Source organism: Myotis nattereri (genome assembly GCF_964212035.1).
Source record: "Myotis nattereri genome assembly, chromosome: 6".
Lineage (NCBI taxonomy): Eukaryota > Metazoa > Chordata > Mammalia > Chiroptera > Vespertilionidae > Myotis > Myotis nattereri.
The window spans coordinates 78,791,688-78,813,580 of NC_138081.1; the positions used below are offsets into that span (position 1 = coordinate 78,791,688).

Here is a 21,893-nt window from a genome sequence, read left to right on the forward strand (position 1 = left end):
TGCGTGAAGGACATAAAAGTGATGAAAGGTGAAACTAGAACAGTAAATGAGGGTAGATTCTAGATGTGAATTTGGGATTTGCATAATGAGCCCCAGGAAGCAGATCCAGCCATGTGTTCCAGGCTCCTCTATGCTAAGAACAAAAGTAGGGTCACAAAACAAGAAGTTGATCTTTGATCACTTTGGAGTAACTTAACTCCCTGAAATCCTGCCCCCCCCGCCCCCCCCCCCCCCCATGGTGAGCATTCTTCTTGGCTTTCATGTCCACCATTTGTTTCTCTCTATATATATTCTCCTCTTCATGGCTGGAGCCAGCAATAGGAACCGAGTCCCTGGTACCTGCAGACACTCAGTTCTAAGGTTGTAGCTCTTAGATTGCAGCAACTGCTGCTGCTGTCCTAATGTCTGTCCAGTGGGCCCTGTGGTTGTTGATAGTTCATATTCTCAATGTCTCCCTTCTTTTAAGGCTTCCAGGACTCTTTTATTTCTTGCCTTTTCCCAAGGTTTCGACATCACTCTTCTCTGATGTTGGCCTATTGTCCCTGGGTAACACTGTGGACCTAAACCACTCTCTCCTTGGGATGAGTCCCTTCCCAGGTAACCCTTGGATCTCCCCAGTAAGCAGATCCACATGATGGTTGTCTTCCAGACACTCAAATATGCCGGAATCTTGGGAAGAACACAGTGTGAATCCGGGCTGGAAGAGTTATGGGGTGGGGAAAAAAATGGAAACAGAAAACAGGAGCCAAAAAAAGAAGCCGCTGAAAGATGTCTTGAAGAGAATGATGTGGAGCTTCTGAACCCAGAGTAAATGGTGCATATTTGTAGTATTCTTCTTACCCACATTTTTTTTTTCATCTATCCTCTCATATTATTTTTCTATTGTTTGTATTTTTGTGAGCCACTTTAGGACTATTTTTGGAAACATGGCGGAGTATAAGTAAGTGAATAAGTAGAGGTAATTTACAGTTACCACGGTTCAGTAATTAGCCTTCTGAAGACGGGAGTGCTGCGGTCAAAGGTGGAGGCAAAAACACTTTAGCAAGAAAAAAGGATTTCAAATTAACATCTAACTGCCAAATGGTGCTTTAATCACGACCCACTCTGCCGATGGCAAAGTAGTCAGGCAGAATTGTCCCCTCAAAACCAAACCAAGCCCATCCAACCCAACCACACCAAACCCAGGTGGAAGGCAAGCATCAGGATGCTGAGTACCGAGGTCAAGAACAAGACTTCCCCGGACTTGGGGCCCCAACAGGGGAAAGGGTGAGGGAAATGCGCTGGAGGCGAGTCCTGTCCCTCCACGGGGTAGGGTCACCATCGCTGGGTACAAAGGCTCCTGAAAGTCAACAGCAATGGCTAGAAAGGTGTTAAGCAGTTACCCTGGAACTCCTACTTTCCCTGGGCCCCACGTCCCCAGCGAGTGTCCGCACCCTCCCCGCCCGAGCACGCTCCCTCCTCCTCTCCCTCTGCCTCCTCCTCTCCTTCCAGGACGCCCCGCGCTTCCCTTCCCACCCAATCCAGACCTCGGGGGCCCCATCGGGGGTGCGGGGCGGCAGGTGGCCTGGCGGCCAGGGAGAGACAGGGGGAAGAGCCGGCAGGACCTGGCCCGACGGCCAGGGCGGGAGCGCGGGTCCTGCCCCTCCCCGCGGGCGGGGGGCGGGGGGCGCGGGCGGAGGGCGGTCCCAGGCCCAGGCTCACGCTGGCCGCCACCCCTCGTGCCTCCTCCCCGCTCGCCAGTCGGCGGGAGCCCAGGTGCCTGCGGGACAGGAGCGCGGAGGATGTGCGGCCGGTGGCTACTCCTGCTGTGGGCGCTGCTCCCCGGCGCGACCGCGGGGGGCTCGGGCCGGACCTTCCCGCACCGCACGGTCCTCGACTCGGAGGGCAAGTACTGGCTGAGCTGGGGCCCGCGGGACGCGCGGCTCGCCTTCCGCCTCGAGGTGCGCACCGCCGGCTACGTGGGCTTCGGCTTCTCGCCCACCGGGGCCATGGCTGCGGCGGACATCGTGGTGGGCGGGGTGGCCCAGGGGCGACCCTACCTCCAGGTAAGCGTCCCCCGATCCCCGCCCCGTCCCGACCCGACCCGGAGCGGGCGCGGGTGCCAGGACCACCCGGGCCACCGAGACCGCCGCGCAGCCCGGCGCACGCTCCCGGTCGCGCTCCGCTCCTGCACCCGGAGCCCAAGCCCGCCGCCCCGCTCCCGGCCCCGAGTTTGCGCCCCGGGAAGCCGAGCACGGGTGACTCCAGGCAGTTTTCCGTTTCTGAGCACTGCCCTGTCCCCAGCACCCCACTGAATAGACCTCCTCCTGCCACCTGCCTGCACCCCCCTCTGTTGCAGATGGGAAAGGAGAGGGGCCCCGGCTTTGGGGACCTAACTGACGGCTCTCAGGGTCAGAGGGGCTAGAGTTTTAAGCACTCGGCTGACCTGCTGCCTGGGGTCGGGGTCTCTGAGAGAACTCCCCAAATCAGGGCTATTTGGGAAATCCCAGGCGCGGCTGGTACCAGCTACTTTTTCAGAGAGATGAAGGTAAGTCTCCAAGATTCCTTTAGGATGTTGCTCGTCCGAGAGCCGCTGTTAAAGATCTGCAAAACCTAGAGCCCCAGGCAAAATCCCCCATCAAGTGGCAAAACTTTTTCGCTTACTTTAATAGCTAGTAAAGCTAATTTGGCAGCTGGCGATTGGTTTTGGACGAGCCCCAGGAGAGACGCTGCCTATTCGTAGATGTCTTTATAAACAAGACAAGAAGGAAGAATTGCGAGATGACCAGAATGAGTACATAGTTAGGTTCTCTGGAAATCTTTGTTTATTTGATGTTGACCAACCTTTGCACATTTTTCCACGGTGACATAACAGCATAGTGAATACACATCCGTTGTTACTTATCAAAGTTTATCCAAAGATACTGCCCTTTGCTAAAAGTCTCTTGATTCCGATAAAAACTCCTGTTTGTTTTGGCATTGTTTTAGGCTTTGATGATGTTAAAATCGATGTACCCCATAAATTTCCATGTGCATTTCTCAGTAATTGTATTCCTGGCTTCTAAGTTTGATTTCTACAATGTTCTGACTAACATGCCATCAAATTTGAACCCTAATTCTGGCACTGAGCTACTCACATTGGCCAGAAATAAAGAAAATGATAGCAATTAAAACTTCATAACCACCCTCTTCTCTAATTTTCCCCCATAAATTAATCCTTTCTTCCCAAACTAAGGACTCTACAGCTCCAATAAAATAAAGTTTTATGAGGACTACACTCAGTTGAAGTCATTGATGTATAAATTTTCTTCTGCTGCAGCATCTCAGACATTAAATTTGTAAACCACAAATTTGACCCCAAACACAGGCCTCACTAGCTGAATAACTTAACTCTCTTATAATATGAGTAGATAGATAGTACCCAATATAAATAGCTATCTGAGTCAAAGCTTTATGTAGGTTTCTTTTTTTTTTTTTTCATGGAGGTAAGGGTTAAATGCCCCTTAACTATCCTTGCATGTTTTATTCAAGGGGACATAGTAAATCTTACTAAGTTAATATCATAAAACAGGGTGTACTATCAAAGATAACTTGATACTGTTTTTCTCAAAGGAGGAGCATTTCTAGAAAACCCACTCAATTTGATATTAAATGAAAGGCCAAGAGTAGAATCTTGTTTCAACATGCCATAATGGGCCCACCTCAAGCACAGACTTTGTTAAACTGAAGTGTTTTCACACTGTTGGTGGTTCTTTTATAAAGATTGCATAAGAATTAATTAAGTGCTATTTAGGTTGATTTTGAACCATAGAACTTTTCTTAAAATAATTAGTGAATACGTATCATTATGAGATAGACCTTAAAATGGACACTTTCCCAATATATTTAATGAGCAAGAAATAGGATTTTCCCTCTATTTTTATTCCTAAGGAAAAAATTCTTATTTTCATGTATAAAGATAATAATTTTCTTAGTTGCCTGATATTTTTTACTATTTCATTTCCTTAAACAACCTAATCATTTTAGGACATATAAGTTACAATAAGATTATGCTAATCAATTAAGTTCAAAGACAATGTATTAAAAACCTCTAATAAAATTAAAGACATTAAAGACCAAGCTGGGTGATTCCATTTTCTAACAGTTGGCATTAAATCTTCTTTGTATAAATTGTTTGAGAGTCTTCATGCAGTGGTGTGATAAGGGTATTTATTCTCTGTGACTATACCCAAGGTAAATAGTGTTCCTAATCATAACATATGCGATTCCAATAGTAGACTTTGGATTTTGTGTCATATTACTTCCAGGAAGAACAGACTTTATGTGAAACAATGAAACAAAAGCACTGGCTTTTGGGGCATCTTTGCATGTGCAGCAGCTACTGGTAATGGGAGATGGTATCAGGCTGTATGATAACCTAAGATGACATCCCAGTCACCTCCCCTTGTGGCTTATTATTTGATTTCATCCTTTATTTTTTTTTTAAACATGCTTTTTAAATTTGATTTTAGAGAGACAGAAATGGAGAAAGAGAGAGAGAAAGAGAGAGAGAGAGAGAGAGAGAGAGAGAGAGAGAGAGAGAGAAACATTGTTAGTTGCCTCCTATACACACCTTGACCAGGGATTGAATCAACAACCTGGGTATGTGCCTAAGTGGGAATCGAACCAGCAACCTTTTGGTCCATGGAACGACTCTCAACCCACTGAGCAACACCAGCCAGGGCCATCCTTTCTTGTTTTACAGACTTGACTTTTAGATTTTTTTGTTCTTTTATTATTCTGAATTTTATTTTTCTGAATATTTTAACTTATTTTCAGTGGAATGGTAACTGCTGAATAACTGCATAAGAGTAAGTTCCAACCAACCAGGTAGAGAATTGTTGGCTAACTAGGCTAACTACTAGTAGATGTTACAAATCCAAATGCCTATAGAGGTCAGAGAGCGAATGTAAAAGAGTGATGGGCTTGAGTGGAACAAGCAGGATGTAATGCCACAGAGTAGAAGTGATTGAGGAAACCCGTTTTTGCCAGCGAATTACTGTTATGTGTGAATGCAAATAAAGTATTGCCAGTTCTACTGTTTTTTTGTTTGTTTTGTTTTTTGAGACAAGAAAGAAATTTAATTGTGTGTCTGTGCAGTAAAATCTTCTGACTGCTAAATACTGGCCACAAATCAAGTTTGTACAAAGCACCATGTAATGTTCATATGCATACATGGTTTCCATTCAGATAGATCCTGTGGACAACTTAGTCTGCGACCAAGAGGAAAAAAGTTAATGTTAATAAAGAATCAACCTCAATAAGGAGAATCCATGAGAGGCAGAGAGGTGGGGTCCATTTCCTTTCAGGCCAGGTTTATTCTGTACCAAGAGCATTCTGCCCAATGTCAGAGGGGACCTCGCCTACTGTTTTGGTTATTGATTGTTGTTTAACAAACCATCCCAAAATACTGGCTTAATCCAAGAATAACACTTACTTTGCTCACAGATCTGCAGTGTGAGCAGGTTTTAGTGGGCACAGATCTCTGCTCCACTTCGTGTCTCCTCCCAGAGAGTGGTTGGAAACATCTGAAGGCTTGCTTCACTGGCTTGCTTGCCTGGCCGTTGACGTTGGCTGTTGTCAGGGACTTCAGCTGGTACCATGGTGGGAACGTGCCTCTGCATGCAGCTTCTGGGCTTCCTCACAGCACAGGGGCTGGGTCACAAGAGTGAGCATTCCAAGAGGCCCCTGTGGAAACTGTACAACCTTTTCAACTTAGTCTTTGAGTCCTGTAGAGTGTCCTCTGCTGTCGTCCCAGTCCCACAGGATTCAAGAGGGAACAGAGACACCACCTCAACATCACATTGTATGGAGGTCACATGGGAATGAAGCATATGAGTGGCCGTCTGTGGAATAGACATTCTCCCACACCCATCCTACACACTTGCCACCTGTCTATATGCATGTACTCTCTTGACACTGCTGAGATTTGGAGGCAATGTTTACTTATTCACCTTCTTTCCTTTTCCTATCTCTCTCTCTGCCTCTCCCTCCACTCCCCCTCACACACACATTACTCCACTACTATAAGAAATTAGTGAACAGTTGATAATTTCTCCATTGTCTTTCTGTCCCCCACCCCCAGATGACTTCTGAAACTCTGCAACCCATCTAGTCCCATGGTTGCCAACCACCCAATGAAACTACCTCCAGAGGGCAGTGTGACATTTGCTTGTGGGTTGGTGGAATGAAAACCCAGATTTAGTAAGCCCCTTAATGGGCAACAGACTTACTATCCCCAGAGAGAAGGCGTTATGATAATTTGTCCTGCCCATTTTGTAACCCTCGGACCCTGTCTGGAGATAGTTCCTGAAATGGTGTATAATCGTTGGGTACTATCTAAATGGGGAAGAGGAGAGAGAAATGTGGTTGTGAAGTGAAGCCTGTCTCAGTGTACTCTCTCAGATAAATTGTTCAGGAGTGGCTTACACTTGGGGAAATGTTACTCCTGGGATGCTGCTGAGGTCACTTTCTACACTATCTTTCACAGGATTGCCAGGGGTGGGGGTGGGAAGCAGTCCTTCTTTTGGCATTGGCTTTTGAAAAGCTCACAATTTTGTCTCAATGAGTTAAGTCAACGCTCACTTCCCTGATGGATCGTGTCCTTTCCTTGTACTTTGCCCCTCTTTGACACAGAGCAATCCCACCCACCGGAGCCACTTAGCAACTGTAAGTCCCCATTGGAGGCAAGTGATCTGGGTTGATGAATGCCCAGTTTGTGTGAGTTAGAGAAGAGGGCAGCATTGTCGGATGTGCTATTGAATTTGCACAAAATTGATTCACTCTTCCTTTGGGGTGTAAATCGGTGTGGAGGCTGAAATATGTGTCATCATTTGTTACAGCCTTGCTTGTTGGCTGTGTCTGACACTGAAGCCTCTCTGTGATGAGAAGTAAGTCTTCATTCAGCAGCAGGGTGATTGCTGCCCGGCTGTTCGCTAAGGGGCTGAGGAAGTGCTTGGAACTGATTTGAAATCACAGAAAACAGTGAGCACTCTTTGTGGTTAAAGATGTGCTTCTTTTAAGTGCTCCCTAGCCAAGGGCAACAAAGAAATGTTTCGAAAGCAAATTGAAAAGCTGGAGGGAAAGATGAAGAGAGTGTGCAACCCTGCCACAGCTCAGGGGGGCTTTGTAAAGAGATATTTGTAAATCTTTGGATTATGCCCCCGCCCCCCTCCAGACAACCAGGTGACAAAGGGACTTCTCCCAACGTCGTGCTTTGTGCATTAGTGATATGGACACATGGCTAGTGTAATGCTTGACACAGGGCGATAGTCTTCAGTGTGTGGCTCTCCCTGGCAGAGCAGATGATTTCATGCCCGCCCGCCCGAGGACACCCGCAGACCTAACAGCCAAGGGAACAATGCACCTGCATTGACTGGCACAGTTCAAGGCTTCAGGCAACCAACGACAATTTCTGAATTCTTGAAAGGAGACGCAAGATTCCACTTCAAAGAAAGTAAATGGTAGTTTATTGATTCATCATTTGTAATAGAGCCCCATTAAAATAAAGTTGCCGGCAAAAGGGACGAATTCATTATACATCATCCTGCTTCTCGAAATGTTTGATCCATGTGTTAAAAAAAACTGCATGAAGGTGCCACACATTGCTGTTTATTGTAACTTTAAAACAATAACTAATACAGAACTTTTAAAGAGAAAAATATTTCTCCAGGAAGCCTCTTCCAAACCCATGTCTTTGTAACTTGTTGAATTCTAGAGTAGACAGAAAACACAAAAGCTACTCCTAAGGACAATGTATAGCGCATAAGCAGGGAATTTTGCAAAATAATTTCAAGTAGATGATTTTTGCTAATTCTAAATTTGGAATTATATAGCTGAGTGCTATACAAATAATGAATAGTCCAAATTTAGTTTGCTATTGAAGTCTTCTTATTGATCTAATGTAAGCAAAAATTATAAGAAAACCTTCAAACAGCTCTTGCTTTTACAGGTTAAATGTTGATGGTTTATGTATTTATTTGTTGCCTCTCAAGAGCTCAGAGTTTGGTTGATTGGAGTTCCATAAAATATTACCCTCAAACCTCCCAATGATCTCCCTCCCATTTTAAAGGTGACAAAACCAAGTTTGGGGTAGCTATTAAGTAAATAGCTTGTTGCCCACTGAATTCCAGTTTGATGTTCTTTCTTCTCTTGCAAGCAAACTGTAGCTTATAAAAAACATATCCCAGTTTTCTTTCTGAATAGTGAAAGGACATGTGTAATAAAATACATTTTAAAACAGATTGATTAGAAAAAATCATAGTATTTTTTGCTACTTTTGTTTCTCTATAAATGTCATAGATGTACATGTCTATGATAACGATTTTTCATCACTGAGTTCTTTTTTTTTAAATATGTTTTATTGATTTTTTACAGAGAGGAAGAGAGAGAGATAGAGAGTCAGAAACATCGATGAGAGAGAAACATTGATCAGCCGCCTCCTGCACATCCCCCACTGGGGATGTGCCCGCAACCCAGGTACATGCTGTTGCCCGGAATCGAGCCTGGGACCTTTCAGTCTACAGGCCGATGCTCTATCCACTGAGCCAAACCGGTTTTGGCTTCACTGAGTTCTTAATGTAACCAACCATACATGATGGTAAGTCCTTAAAGTGTGTTGTCTCATGTAATTCTCACAGTAGCCCTGTGATGTCAATATCTTATTCCTTCCGTTTTGTAGATGTATAATCCCGAGCTTCTAGGTCATACAGCTTGGGGATCATTTGTGACTTTTGCTATTTCAGTAAAATACTCACCTATAGACAGTGAATGTTGGAATGCTCATTTGTTTATTCCATCAATATTTACTGAAGGTTTATTGAACATGTTCTAGATCAGCCGTGGGCAAACTACGGCCCGCGGGCCGGATCGGGCCCGTTTGAAATGAATAAAACTAAAAAAAAAAAAGACCGTACCCTTTTATGTAATGATGTTTACTTTGAATTTATATTAGTTCACACAAACACTCCATCCATGCTTTTGTTCCGGCCCTCCGGTCCAGTTTACGAACCCATTGTGGCCCTCGAGTCAAAAAGTTTGCCCACCCCTGTATGCTGCAGACATAGCATTGAGTGAGATAAAGTTAGTGGTATTATGGAGCTTATATTTTGACGGGGGGGGGGGGGGTAGGGGCAAACAAATAAATAAATGAGCAACAAAAATATCAGAAAGTGATAAGTGCTGTGCCAAGAATTAGAATCAGGTAATGTGTTAAGGGCCAGTGTGGCTATTTCAAATAAGGTGCTTATAATCAAAACATGAAGGAAAATAAGTATCCCAAGTTTTTAAGGTTATTTTCAAAATTAACCATCGTGTTTACAATTCAAAATGTTATATACTATGCAGAAGATTGTCTGGCATGGGCATCAAAGAACTCTGTAGACCTTGAATATAGGAAACTGCCTACCTGGAGGAAATATAATTAATACTTTTTCAAATGTGTCTGAACCGCATGAGCTCTCTTTTCTATTTCTGTGGCATTGTTACATAGATGTTTAGTAAGCTCAGCTAGAGTCTTTCAAGCTTTGATCTAGAGACTTGGTGATTTTATAGAAGTTTTTAATACTAGGTGTGAGTGTTTTTCTCTTCTACCTGGTGTTCTTTCTCATCTTCCATAATCTTAGAGAGCTTATAGATTTTGAGAAGCTAGACCAACAAAACCACATGTGTCTGGGGAAGATTTCCATCTTTTAGGCAATTTTTAAACTAAAATTTTCAAAGATTAGTTTCTTAGATAGAAATAAATTGCTAGTTTCTTTTTTCCTCCTCCCCTGACAAAGTCCAAGTACTGAAACTCACTCATACAAGGAAACTCATGGTACATAAAACCATATAGAAGCTAGGACTCCTGGTACTTTGGATACCTTTGGTCAAGGCCAAGGTAGATTTATGCTGTGGCAGATTAAAGTCTAGTGATGGGTAGTCAGAGATAACAGAGAACTGAGAACTGGGAAAGACACTGCCTATGTCAGGTGTTCTGAAATTTGTTTGCACATTAGAATCACTTGGTGTTTTTTTTTAACTTTTTTAATGTCCAGAAAATCCTTTCTCTTCCCCATGCCAATTAAATCACAATCTCTTGGGGAGGGGGGCAGAGGACACAGACATTAATATATTTTTAAGTTTCCACAGTGATTCTAGTGTACATACAAGTTCAGGAACTACTGACCTTGTGTGGCCAGGCTCTTTGGTAGGAATAAGGTGATTCCTTTGTGGTCCACGTGGAGAAGCCTGGAAGATCCCAGGCGTGGGGCATGGGAATGCAAAGTAGGACTCCATGCAAAGCAAGCCAGAGAGACCATTTGATGTTTGAAGCAACAGCTAATATTTGGTATTTAAGATTATTTTGTAAAAACAAAAATAAAGCGGTTTTCCTAGAATGGAAAAAATTGTGAGATGAGTTTAATGAGTTGATTGATAATTCTACATAAATGAGTAGTGATGGAAGAACTGTGGGTAGTGATGTATTTCAAAATAGGCTGAACTAGAAATCTCTCTCCTCCTCCTAGCCCTCTACCATTCTTGCACACCTTTAGTCAGTTGGTACAAGCTGCTGTATATCTAAGCAACAGGAATATTTGCCCACACCAAGGCTAAAATATATGTTATATATAATCACAAGGCATCAGTGGAACATTACTAAAGGGATGTCCCAGGTAATTTTCAGCCTGTATTTAAGCCAAGAAAAGTGTCCTGCTCTAAGTTTTTTATTAGAATTAACAGTAACAAAATGGACTCCCTTTGTACTTGGAAAAAAAATTCTCCTCAAGTGTTTCTCCAGTTATATAAACACCTAGCCTTTCCCTTCCCACATTCTCTAAAGCAGTGAAATGCCCACAGCTATAGTTGCAGGAGGGAGAAAGAGGAAAAGTAGCAGAAGCGGTATGTAATTAGTATTTTTTACAAGTTGATGGCTGGCACATCTTCCGAGGTACCAGGAACAAGTCCATGTGCTTGGCAAGTCCCCCCAAAACACCTGCTGGATAACTACTGAGTGGTTAAAAGCAGGAGGTCATTGCAGAAATCCCAGCACAGTTCGCTGCTCATTCATTATGTTGCCCTCAGCAAATCCCTTAACCTTTCTAAGTGAGTTTCTTACGAAGAAGGGAATCATGATCTCTAATGCATGGTTTTTGTTGTTTTAAATCTGACCCTCTTGCCCATTTTATTTACTTACTAGAGGCCTGGTGCACGAAATTCGTGCGGGGGTGGGGGTATCCCTCAGCCTGCCTGCACCCTCTCCAACCCGGGACCCCTCGGGGGATGTCTGATTGCCGGGATCAGGCCTAAACCGCAGTCGGACATCCCTCTTGCAATCCAGGACCACTGGTTCCTAAGCGCTCACCTGCTTGCCTGCCTGATTGCCCCTAACTGCCTCTGCCTCAGCCCCCACAACCGTGTCTTTGTCCGGAAGATGTCTGGTCTAATTAGCATATTACCCTTTTATTAGTATAGATTTATTAAAGTATAGTTGACATACAGTATTATATTAGTTTCAGGTGTACAACATAGTGATTCAACATGTGTATACCTTATGATGCAATCACCATAGGTCTAAAAGCCATCAATGACCAAAATTATTACAATAAAATTGACTATATTCCCTTTGTAGTCCCAGTTATACAGTAACTGGGGAGATAATGTAACATCATGCATGGGGGTTTTGTGAGGAATAAGTGAAATGAAATATTGTAACATTGAAAGTACTTAATAAATAAAAGATATAATATAATGAATTAATCACTTAGTAAAATGTCATCAAAATATTACATGGAAACAAGTGTTCCAGCTTTTCAACGTGGGAAAAGGTGTCTGTTAAATGTATACATAGGGGAGATTGATAGAAATTTTGGGGAAAATTTGAGGACAAACTTTAAGCAATTGGTTTGTGAACACTTTGCAATCCCTAACAACTAGAGAGTTTCCGTAATCATAGATTATACTGACAAGATTGCACTTTCTTTTGTATTTGATTTGCGGGGCCAATAATTGGGATATTAAATAAATGGTGCATCTGATGATAGGTAATTATCAGTGTTTCTCATGATGTCCTTATAGAAGATGGACTAATAAAGTTGAATTAGTTACAATCATAGATATTTAAACATGTATACCCAAAATATGTTGATAACAAACTGGCTACATTAGGCTAAAGAGTGAGGAATAAAAAGAAAGTGATATCTTAAAATAATGAAAGGAAACTAAGTTAAAAGTTCAATGAGAATACAAGTAAAGTTAAACAGTTAAAAAATTGGTTGTGTGTGCACAAAAAGTGTAAAATTGGATTTAATTGGAATCCATATGAAAAAGATATAACTATTAGTTCATTTTAAACTCAAAAGATGTGCTTGCTAAACCCAGAGATGCAATAGTAGCCTGTAAACTCTACTTCGTATATCAAGGAAAGTAATGTTGATACTATAATACTGATAATATTGATTCTGTACTAGTTAATTACACCAGAAGAAACCTTTTAGAATAACATTTTTAAAGAATGTGTGGGTGAACTGGAGAAGTCTACAGGGGGGTTACAAGGATGGTTGAAATCTCTGGAAATTAGGTCTCAGAATAATGGGAAAAGGTGGCAACGTTGTACCTGGAGAAAGAACAATAGGAAAGACATGATGATTGTCTGAAAGAGTGGACAGTCTTCCTCAAGCCCAGAAGGAAGAAAAAAGACCCCATTAATATACATGAAAGGGTAGAAGACATTAGTTTATATATATATTGATTAAGATATTACATATGTGTCCTTATCCCCACGTTACCCCCTCCCCCCTCCCCCCCTCCCGCTCATGCTCTCACCCCCCTGTTGTTCGTGTCCATTGGTTAGGCCTATATGCTTGCATATAAGTCCTTTGGTTGATCTTTCCCCCTTACCCCCACCCTCCCCTACCTTCCCTCCAAGGCCTGACAGTCCAATCAATGCCTCTCCGTCTCTGGATCAGTCCTTGTTCATCAGTTTATGTTGTTCATTATATTCCACAAATGAGAGATCATGTGGTATTTATCCTTCTCTGACTGGCTTATTTCACTTAGCATAATGCTCTCCAGTTCCATCCATGCTGTGACAAATGGTAAGAGTTCCTTTTTCTTCTTCTTAAAGAATACCTTTCAGCATTTCAAATAATGCTGGTTTGGTGGTGATGAACTCCTTTAGCTTTTTCTTATCTGTGAAGCTCTTTATCTGACCTTCAATTCTGAATGATAGCTTTGCTGGATAAAGTAATCTTGGTTGTAGGTTCTTGCTGTTCATCACTTTGAATATTTCTTGCCACTCTCTTCTGGCCTGCATGGTTTCTGTTGAGAAATCAGCTGACAGTCATATGGGTACTCCCTTGTAGGTAACTGACTGAGAAAACATTAGTTTTATATGAGAAATACATTTCTGACAATCAGAGGTATTTAACTTAAAGGATTTGCTTTCTGAGGTTGTAAGTTTATGAACTTTTGTCAGTGGAGGCATTAAATACTGTGATCATCTCTTAAGAAATATTTTTGAGAGAAATCCTCCTTTAGTGGGAGCTAGGATTTAGGTAGCCTTCAGGTTATCTTGCAACTTGAGTATGATGTTGAAAATAATTTTACCCCATATTCATGCTTTTAGGTCATTCAAGAAATTAATAGAAGGGAGGACATTAGCGGCTGTGAAACGGTCTTGTTTTTAACCTGCCACCACTCTAGCTGGAACTTCTAGGACCACTGCCTAATTATCTTTCTGATCACCACTCTTATTCCTTCTTCTCATCATTCTCTACTCTGTAGCCACAGTAACACACACACGCACGCACACACACACACACGTACATATATTTTTCATGTCAATCAGAATATGCCACTTGCTGCTTAAAGCTTAGATATTTTTATGTAAGCCTAGTATTTGAATTCTCTATAATGACCTACAAGGTGTCACAGCTGGGACCTCAGCTGATCCTTGTTCACTGCATGTACTCGTCCTACCACTATAGTTCAGTCACACCAGTTCTTATTTGCTTCATCAAATTGGATAAACTCACCCTCACTTCAGGTCCTTTCCAATAGCTGCTCTGTCTTTCTGGAATCTACTTCCTCCACACTTTTTTGTGTGTGGCTGGCTTCTAATTGTAGTCCATTCATCAGAGTGAGTATCATTGCCTCAGTGGGGACTTTTCTGATGACTCAACCTGAAGGCTTTCCACTCCCTTCCTATAATCTCTGTTTTAGTTTCCTATAAGCACTTACTATCTAAACGTTTATTGTTATATTGTTATTTAAGTTTAAAAAATACTCTCCCACAGCTAAACAATAAGTCTTATTATGGGAGGGACTTTATCTACTATCTTGTACAACATGTGCCATTAGCCTTACAAAACAGGCTGAGGAACATAGTCACTCAATAAAATATGCGTTGGAAGAAAGAAGAGGAAAGGAGTGATGAAGGAAGAAAAGAGCTTTCTTCTCAAAATTTATTCCTTGCATAAACTGGTCATAGACAGTTAAGAGATGTCATCTAAAATTTTCTAAAAATTATGGTGAGGGGATAGGATGAAGGTAAAATAATTTTTTATTTCAATAGTAAGGTCTGAAGTTGCTTTTTTATTGAAGTTTACTGTTAAAGAGTCAAATTTTAAATTTTTCACTGTATCTCTGATACTTCTATAACTTTAGAACAGTATCAGATTGCAATAAAATGAGGATGAGATGATTGTGGGAGAGAATTAAGGATGTGTATTTTCAAAGGTGGCACTTAGAGAACAAACAGATTGTTCAGGTGGGCCCCTCCATGGAATGCAAGCTAACAGTGCTCAGATTTTGGCATTCTGATAGCTGTTTAACTGATCCCTTATTAGATCTAGAGTTCAGCTTTATTTGAAGTGGTTTTTAGGAGGCAAGCCCCTTCCATTTTGACATTTTGTTCAAATTTCTAAGATTAGTGAAGAAATAACATTAAAATCGGTTGATCTTGAAATTCTGAAGATTGTTTATATAGTTTGTTTATAGTTTTATGATTTTTTAGCACCAAAGATTCCCTCTACCACGAAAATATTTATCACTTTACTATCAACATTATTTAATCACCACGATACTTATAGAAATTGCTATTACAAGCAAATGCTTGAAGGAACAGGCCTTTGAGATGTAGAAAAAGAAGAAAAACTGCAAGCACCTGTTGAAGAAAGTGATGACAGATGGCAACATTTTTCTCAAGGTTTTCCCCGCAGCTGTGCTTACATTCAGTTCTCCAGGCTGACCAGCAGTTTATTCATATCTTCTATTACACCATTGAGTTTTCACTTTATCCTGTTTAACATAGCACCAGTCAGAGCTCTCTTCTGTTACAGAGATTGCATTCAAGAGAGAAGAAAAGGCTCACAATGAGTGAGAACCATTTAACATCTGTGCAATCATGTTTTTTAACAAGAGGTCATAGCAATCTTGTAGAATATACAAGCCAGCGTTTGGGGGGCTGTTACGTTCGCTGGAAAGTGGCAGCCAGTAGTAGTGCTCTCATGCTTAATGATAAATGCCAACTTTTGCTAATGCCGACTTTACTGTTGCCACACAGCAGTTTGAAACCTTAATGATATATTTCATAATTTTTTCAAAGCACAAAATGTTCAAAAGAAAAAAATAACCTGTGAGAACATGTTTTAGGAGTAATATTTTTTATGACACAACCATAGACTAACTTTATTGCCAGAGTTTAATTATTAACTTAGATTTTCAAGGGTAATAGGTAGTATTTTATCTTTAAAAAGTATAAATACTGTTTATACTTTTTAATTAATGTGATAATCTACAATAAAAACAAAACTGTCTCAATGATGATTCATATTGAAGCTGATCTTAATGCAGATATTTGTGTTGGAATGATTGACCTCCACATAAAAGCCATTGATCTCGGGTAACATTACTTCACATTCCACTTCACAGAACATTACAACTGAGTAAGTACAAAGAAGAAAGGCTTCTGTGTACCAGCTTTTATATTTACATAATTAAAGCATCTTCATATTTTTATTCTTAAACTCTTACAAAACCCCTACAGAATCACGACTCTCCAAATCCTCCTCAATGCTCTTGCCTTCAGAGTTTGTTTTTAATGACAATTAATTGGAGCCTACTTTTATTTATCAGTATTTTATGTGATATTTATAAAATATACAATATATTTAATACATATCATACAATTGGATTTTTATAATGGCTGCTGTGTCATTGTGCACTGAGAGTGCACTGTGATCAAATTCCTATTTTTATTTGAAAAGTCCTGGAATATCAAGCACTATAGGAAGACAGCAGAGGAATGGCCTTCACCATGGATTTACAGTAGAGCTGCCTCTGGGTCCATTTGCTAAATGGGACTGGGAGTGGGGGTGAGAGACACCATTTGGTTCTAATCCCAAAGGTGAAAATTAGTAAAAATGACTTGGGAAATTTTTTAAAAAATATTTCATAAGTACCGTATGGTTTTGTGAATATAAATTTATAAGTGATGTTATCGATATTCAAACTCTTAGTTGGTTGATGTTTTACTGTCAATTCATTCTCTATTTTTTCACCCTACAGGATGATAGTTACAAATAACTATTTCACTCAATGATTTATTTGACTAATTTTGTCCCTTTGTCACACTGTCAGGAAACTCTTAAACTCACTAAACATACCTTTGAAGGTTTAGCCAGTCTGCATGAAGGATTTTTAAGATTGACAGGTATTTGAGTGACTTATTTTCTTTTCCTCTTTCTTTTCCCTTTTTTCCCTCCCTCCCCTACTTCTTTCTTCCTCCAGGCAAAATAGTTGAATGATAGGAAATTTGGTACCTGGCTTTTTTTCTCTTCTCTTGCAACACTTATTAGTTCTTCTAAGGTTTGCGAATATGCCATTTTTTATTGTATAATATCAACTTCATTAAGAATGTGTTTGATTATAGACCATGTATTTTATTAACACAGGGTGAAGGAAGAAAAGAGGTGCTACTGGGGAACATTTTGCTCCCACCAAGTTATTCCTTTATCACAAAGATGTGAATATTAGAAGATGGTTCTTATTTTTTATTTTCATTTAGAATTAGCTAAAGGAAAAGCACGGTACTTCTTTTAAAATTATGCATATTTAATGAGCCTCTGCTCTGTGCAAATGACTCTGTTAGACATCGAATATATAAATTAACATTAGAAAACATTCTAAAACATAGTTTCTCTCTCTCAGATCTGTTTTTTCTTCCCTTTAAAATAAGTAGGGAATGCCATCCCAGTGTAAAAGGATTTCAAAGACTGTTTGCATGCATGAGCTTTTCCCCCCCTAAATGCTGATGTCAGTTTCATAAGATTCATGTCCATTTAGGGCCTAAAAGGTTGTAACAAGATCCCCAGAGTTCAGTGCCAGATGTGTTTGCATGGCAGAGCATGCAGACCCAAATTCATTCTAACATCTGGTTAAACACATTCCACTTCAGATCTTAACCATATGTAAATATAATTGAAAGCAAGTGAAAAAATAATCTGTTGTCTCCCTCTTTTTGTACTATTTACTATGTAAACAACTACTCTAAAGTTACAAATTAATAACTGGGTTAACAAGATTAGGTATCTATTTCTGGGGAGTTGTCTCATGGCTGAGAAGATAGTGCTGTGTCTAGAATATATTGCATCCTACATGAGAGTGCAGGTAGAAGAATATGGATTCAGAAAGGGAATGGTCACTTCCAGTGGGAATGATCAAAGAAAACTTTACAGAGGAGGTAGAGACATGGGTCTCAAGAGAAGCAAGTACTTCAATGGGTGGAGTTAGTGGAGAGGAATCTCAGTGCGGGGAGGAGAGCAGGGGAGATAGATGGGAACCATGTAAACAAAAGGAAAGAGCTGGGAAAAGGCAGAGTATTTAAGGAGAATAAAAAATTGATAATAAAGATCATGTGGTAAGATTAATGATAGGCATCTGGAAAATCAAGTGAGACTAAATTTTAGAGAAACTTCATCTAAGTTACAGAACTTTGTACTGTAGACTGTTGAATTAGATCTATTGACACACTGAGAATAACTTTGAAGGAAGAACCTGACAGAAATATGTAGGCGGTAGAGTCTAAACTGAGACAGGAGAAGCTGTAATGGAGTGGAAGTAAAAGGTGGGTTATTTTTTTTTTCAAAGGAAGGCATGATAGGAGCGGGGGCTATCCGTGAAGTTGTAATAGAAAAAGGAGTTAAATAAGACTGTGGTTTTGAATTTGGATGGCTTGGGGAAGAGCAGTGTAAGTAAAGAAAATAAGCTTACAGATTGAAGGTGAATATAATTTTGGATATAGTGCACTTGAGATGACAATAAGACTTCCAGGTGAAGGTATCCAATAGACTTTTGGATATGCGATACTGAATAAAGGTGATGATTGGGAACTCATGGAGTGGATGAGTTTCCCAAAGGAAGGAATATGAAGACAAGGAGTATAATGTCAAAGAGAGAACTTTAATGTCCAAGTTAGGGGATGGGAATGATAGAGACAGATATCAGAGGTGGGCAATGAATAGTAGAGGCTTCTAGAAGTGGAGAATGTGGACATTCTTACCTTGTTTCCAGGATTTACTTGTCCTAAATTTAGAGGGGGAAGAATTCAGTCTTTCATCATTAAGTATGATGTTAGCTGTAAGGTTTTTATAGATGCCTTTTATAAGTTTAAGGCAATACCCTTCTATTGGTAGTTTACTGAGAGATTTAACTATGGATGAATGTTTCAAATGTTTTTGCTGTATTTATCAAGATGATCATATGGTTTTCTTTTTTAGACTTTTGATACAAGGAATTGCATTGATTTTCTAATGTTGAACCAACCCTGCATGGTCATGATATAGTATCCTTTTTTATATATAACTATTTGCTAATATACATTTTTAAAAAAATGTGCAGGTAGGCTCATGAAAGAAAGTGATCTGTAAATTTTCTTGTAATGCCTTTGTTCTGGTATCAGGGTAATGCTAGCATCAAAAAATGAGTTGGAAAGTGCTCTTTCCTTTTTATTTCCTAGAAGAGTTTGAGAAGGATTGATATTATCTCTTCCTTAAATAATACTTGACAAAATATCAAGTAAAAGAACTTTGACTTAGAATTTTCTAAGGTTTAATTTTCTAAGGTTTTTTTACCCATGAGTAGATTGTAGGGCTATTTAGAGTATCTCTTTTTCTGACTAAGTTGCTGTTTTGTGTCTTTTGCGGAGTTTGTCTGTTTCTCATCTAAATTATCCAAGTTTTATATATCAAGGTGTGCATAATATTAACTTTTTTATATATGTAGGATCTATTTTAATGTTTCTTTTTCATTTCATTTACATCTACTTGTTTTCTACTTGTCCCATCTGCTCCTTGTTTTAATTTTCTCTATTTAGGATTCCTTTTCTTTTCTTCTTATTTTTTAAAATATATTTTTATTGATTTCAGAGAGAAAGGGAGAAAAAGATAGAAACATCAATGATGAGAGCAAATCATTGATCAGCTCCCTCCTGCAGGTCCCACACTGGGGACCAAGCCCACAACCTGGGCATATGCCCTTATTGGGAATTGAACCGTGACCTCCTGGTTCATAGGTTGTTGGTCAACCATTGAGCCACGTCAGCTGGGCAGGATTTCATTTAGATTAAGTATGTTTTATGATTTCATAAAGTAGATATTACTTAGGATAGAAAGAAGGCATGGTGTGAGTACTCACCGAAATTCTCTCAATAAAATCAGATGTATGATCATAAACTGAGAGTGGGAAGTGTTGGCATCTTGTATAGAGAAGGTTTATGATACTTGTCTTGGGTGGTTTCCTGAGAAAACAGCAAGAGAGTAACATGGATTTCAGAGCATTAATAAGGGCCCCCCTGAAGTAGACATGTAACTAATAATACTAGTTGGACAGCTAATATGAAGATGTTTCCAAATAAGCCTTAAATTTTGAAAAATGGGAACAAAATTGTAATGGAATGTTTTGCATTTCAATTTTAGTGTTAATTAAATCCATTCATGTTTCCCTCATGAAGGTTGGAGATATTAGCTCTTTTAGACAATCACATTTTTCCAGGAGTCTGGAATCCAACATAATTGGCAGCTGTCTTTTCTATATAGTGAACATTTACAAAAAATGAAAAGTTAGCAGTTTACACAGGGCAGATGAACCCTAGGATTTTTAGTGAGACCTGAGGGAAGCTTCTTCCATTTTCTTTCGCAGAGCTAGGTTATCTGAAAAGCCAAAAAAAGTAGAATAGCTGGAAGGAATTGGTATTGGTGAATGGAAACAGAACAAATGGAGAGTTGGCAAGCCAGCTGGATAGTTTGAGAGACTAATGGTTTTGGAAACATGTTTGTAAGACTAGGGTAATTATTCTACTCTTCAAACTGATTACATTTTGTACTGTATTCTTTTTGTTTGTGAAACTGTGATTGCTTGATTCATGTAATGAAATGTGAGCTTAGTATAAAGCACAGTTCATTTCTCTAAATTCCATGTTGTCTATAGACACTGTTGTTTCATTTACATATTGAAAATCTGTGTAATTAAAAGTGGGAAAAAATCACAGTTTCATAGTAATATTTCATTTGAATTGCTTTCACAATTGCAGCCAGTTCTCAAAATATATGTTTTTTACAAACCCCAACTTTAGCAGTAGGAAAAGTAAGATTTTATGTGAAAAACCTGATATGTACATTTTTTTTTCACAGAAAAATGAACTAAGCTATACTCTTCCAAAAGTGGTTACTACAGTTAGAACAGGCTGCCTGCGTTTGAATACTGGCTTTACTGCCACTTACCTGCTATGTGGTCCTGGGCAAGATGCTTCACCTCTTAGTGCTTCAGTGTCTTCGTTTGTGAAATAGAGTTTTATCTTATAGACTTGATATGAAGATTAAATGAGTTAATGCATGTAAAATGCTTAAAGTGGGCTCAGGGCATAGTATGTTCTCAATAAATTATAGTTGTTACTAGAGTGAAAAAGTTAGGCTCTGAGCATTGCCAATAATGTTGGGTTTGAACAATGTCTAGATCTGGGATCTTGGATGTCAAATTTACACACACATGATATTAAGGTACTAGGAATAAAAGTTCCAAATTTATTGATGGTTTAAGGTGTTTTTCCTTGTATACTGTATCTTCTCTCCCAAACATAGCAATCATTTCTTCAAATTTAATTTTAGTGTTAGTAAAGGTTAGTATAATTATATTTCAGTATGTATATTCTAAAAAAATTCTTAGTGATTTACCAAAAATAAAGCATCATTATGTACTGAAAAACCAGAATAGTTAAGGCAAAATTTGTGTCTATAAGTGATGAAAATTAACAATACGATCTTTATAACTCTCAGTATAGTAAGCTAATGGTAAAAGGCATAGGGAAATATTTTTGGGGAAAAATTACAATTTAGAAGAGGGAAGGAAATGTCATTAAACGGGCACTAACCATGGTAGACATTCACACACACCCTCATATGCTATTTCATTTATTTATCTTTCAAAATCCATAAAGTGGGGCATATTATATATTATCCCAATTTTACTAATGTTAGAATAAGAGCTCACAGTTTGACTTTAACAGTTCTTCAGGCATTTAGGGGAGGGCTGGGGTCAACTCCTAGTCATTTGTTTTCAAAGTTCATGCCCTCTCTGATGCATCTGTCTGCCTCCTAGTAGTGAACTGTATACCATTGAAGAAGTTTAGTACAAAAGTTACAGCTGATCCACAAAAACAAAACTTCCCTAGTTTTTCAATATCTTATAAAATTCAGCTAGTTTATTTGTTTTACTTTTCATTATATTTCATTTTAACATACCATTAAAGCTCACACTAAAACAGCCTATCATTGTAAGGATGGGTCTCCTTGCTTAAGTGCAGAAGGGACACTCCATCCAGGAAAATAGTAGGGCTAGTT

At 39.7% G+C, this 21,893-nt stretch overlaps 1 protein-coding gene across 1 annotated transcript in view; it reads left to right on the top strand.

Moving 5' to 3' along the window:
* Positions 1 to 1,580: 1,580 nt before the first annotated feature.
* The window catches only part of MOXD1 (monooxygenase DBH like 1), a 78,738-nt gene continuing 58,425 nt past the window's right edge, over positions 1,581 to 21,893 (top strand). The window contains exon 1 of the mRNA XM_081094450.1: positions 1,581 to 2,045. Coding sequence (XP_080950576.1) covers positions 1,782 to 2,045 — 264 coding nt within the window. The 5' untranslated portion in view covers positions 1,581 to 1,781. The remainder of the gene's footprint in view (positions 2,046 to 21,893) is intronic.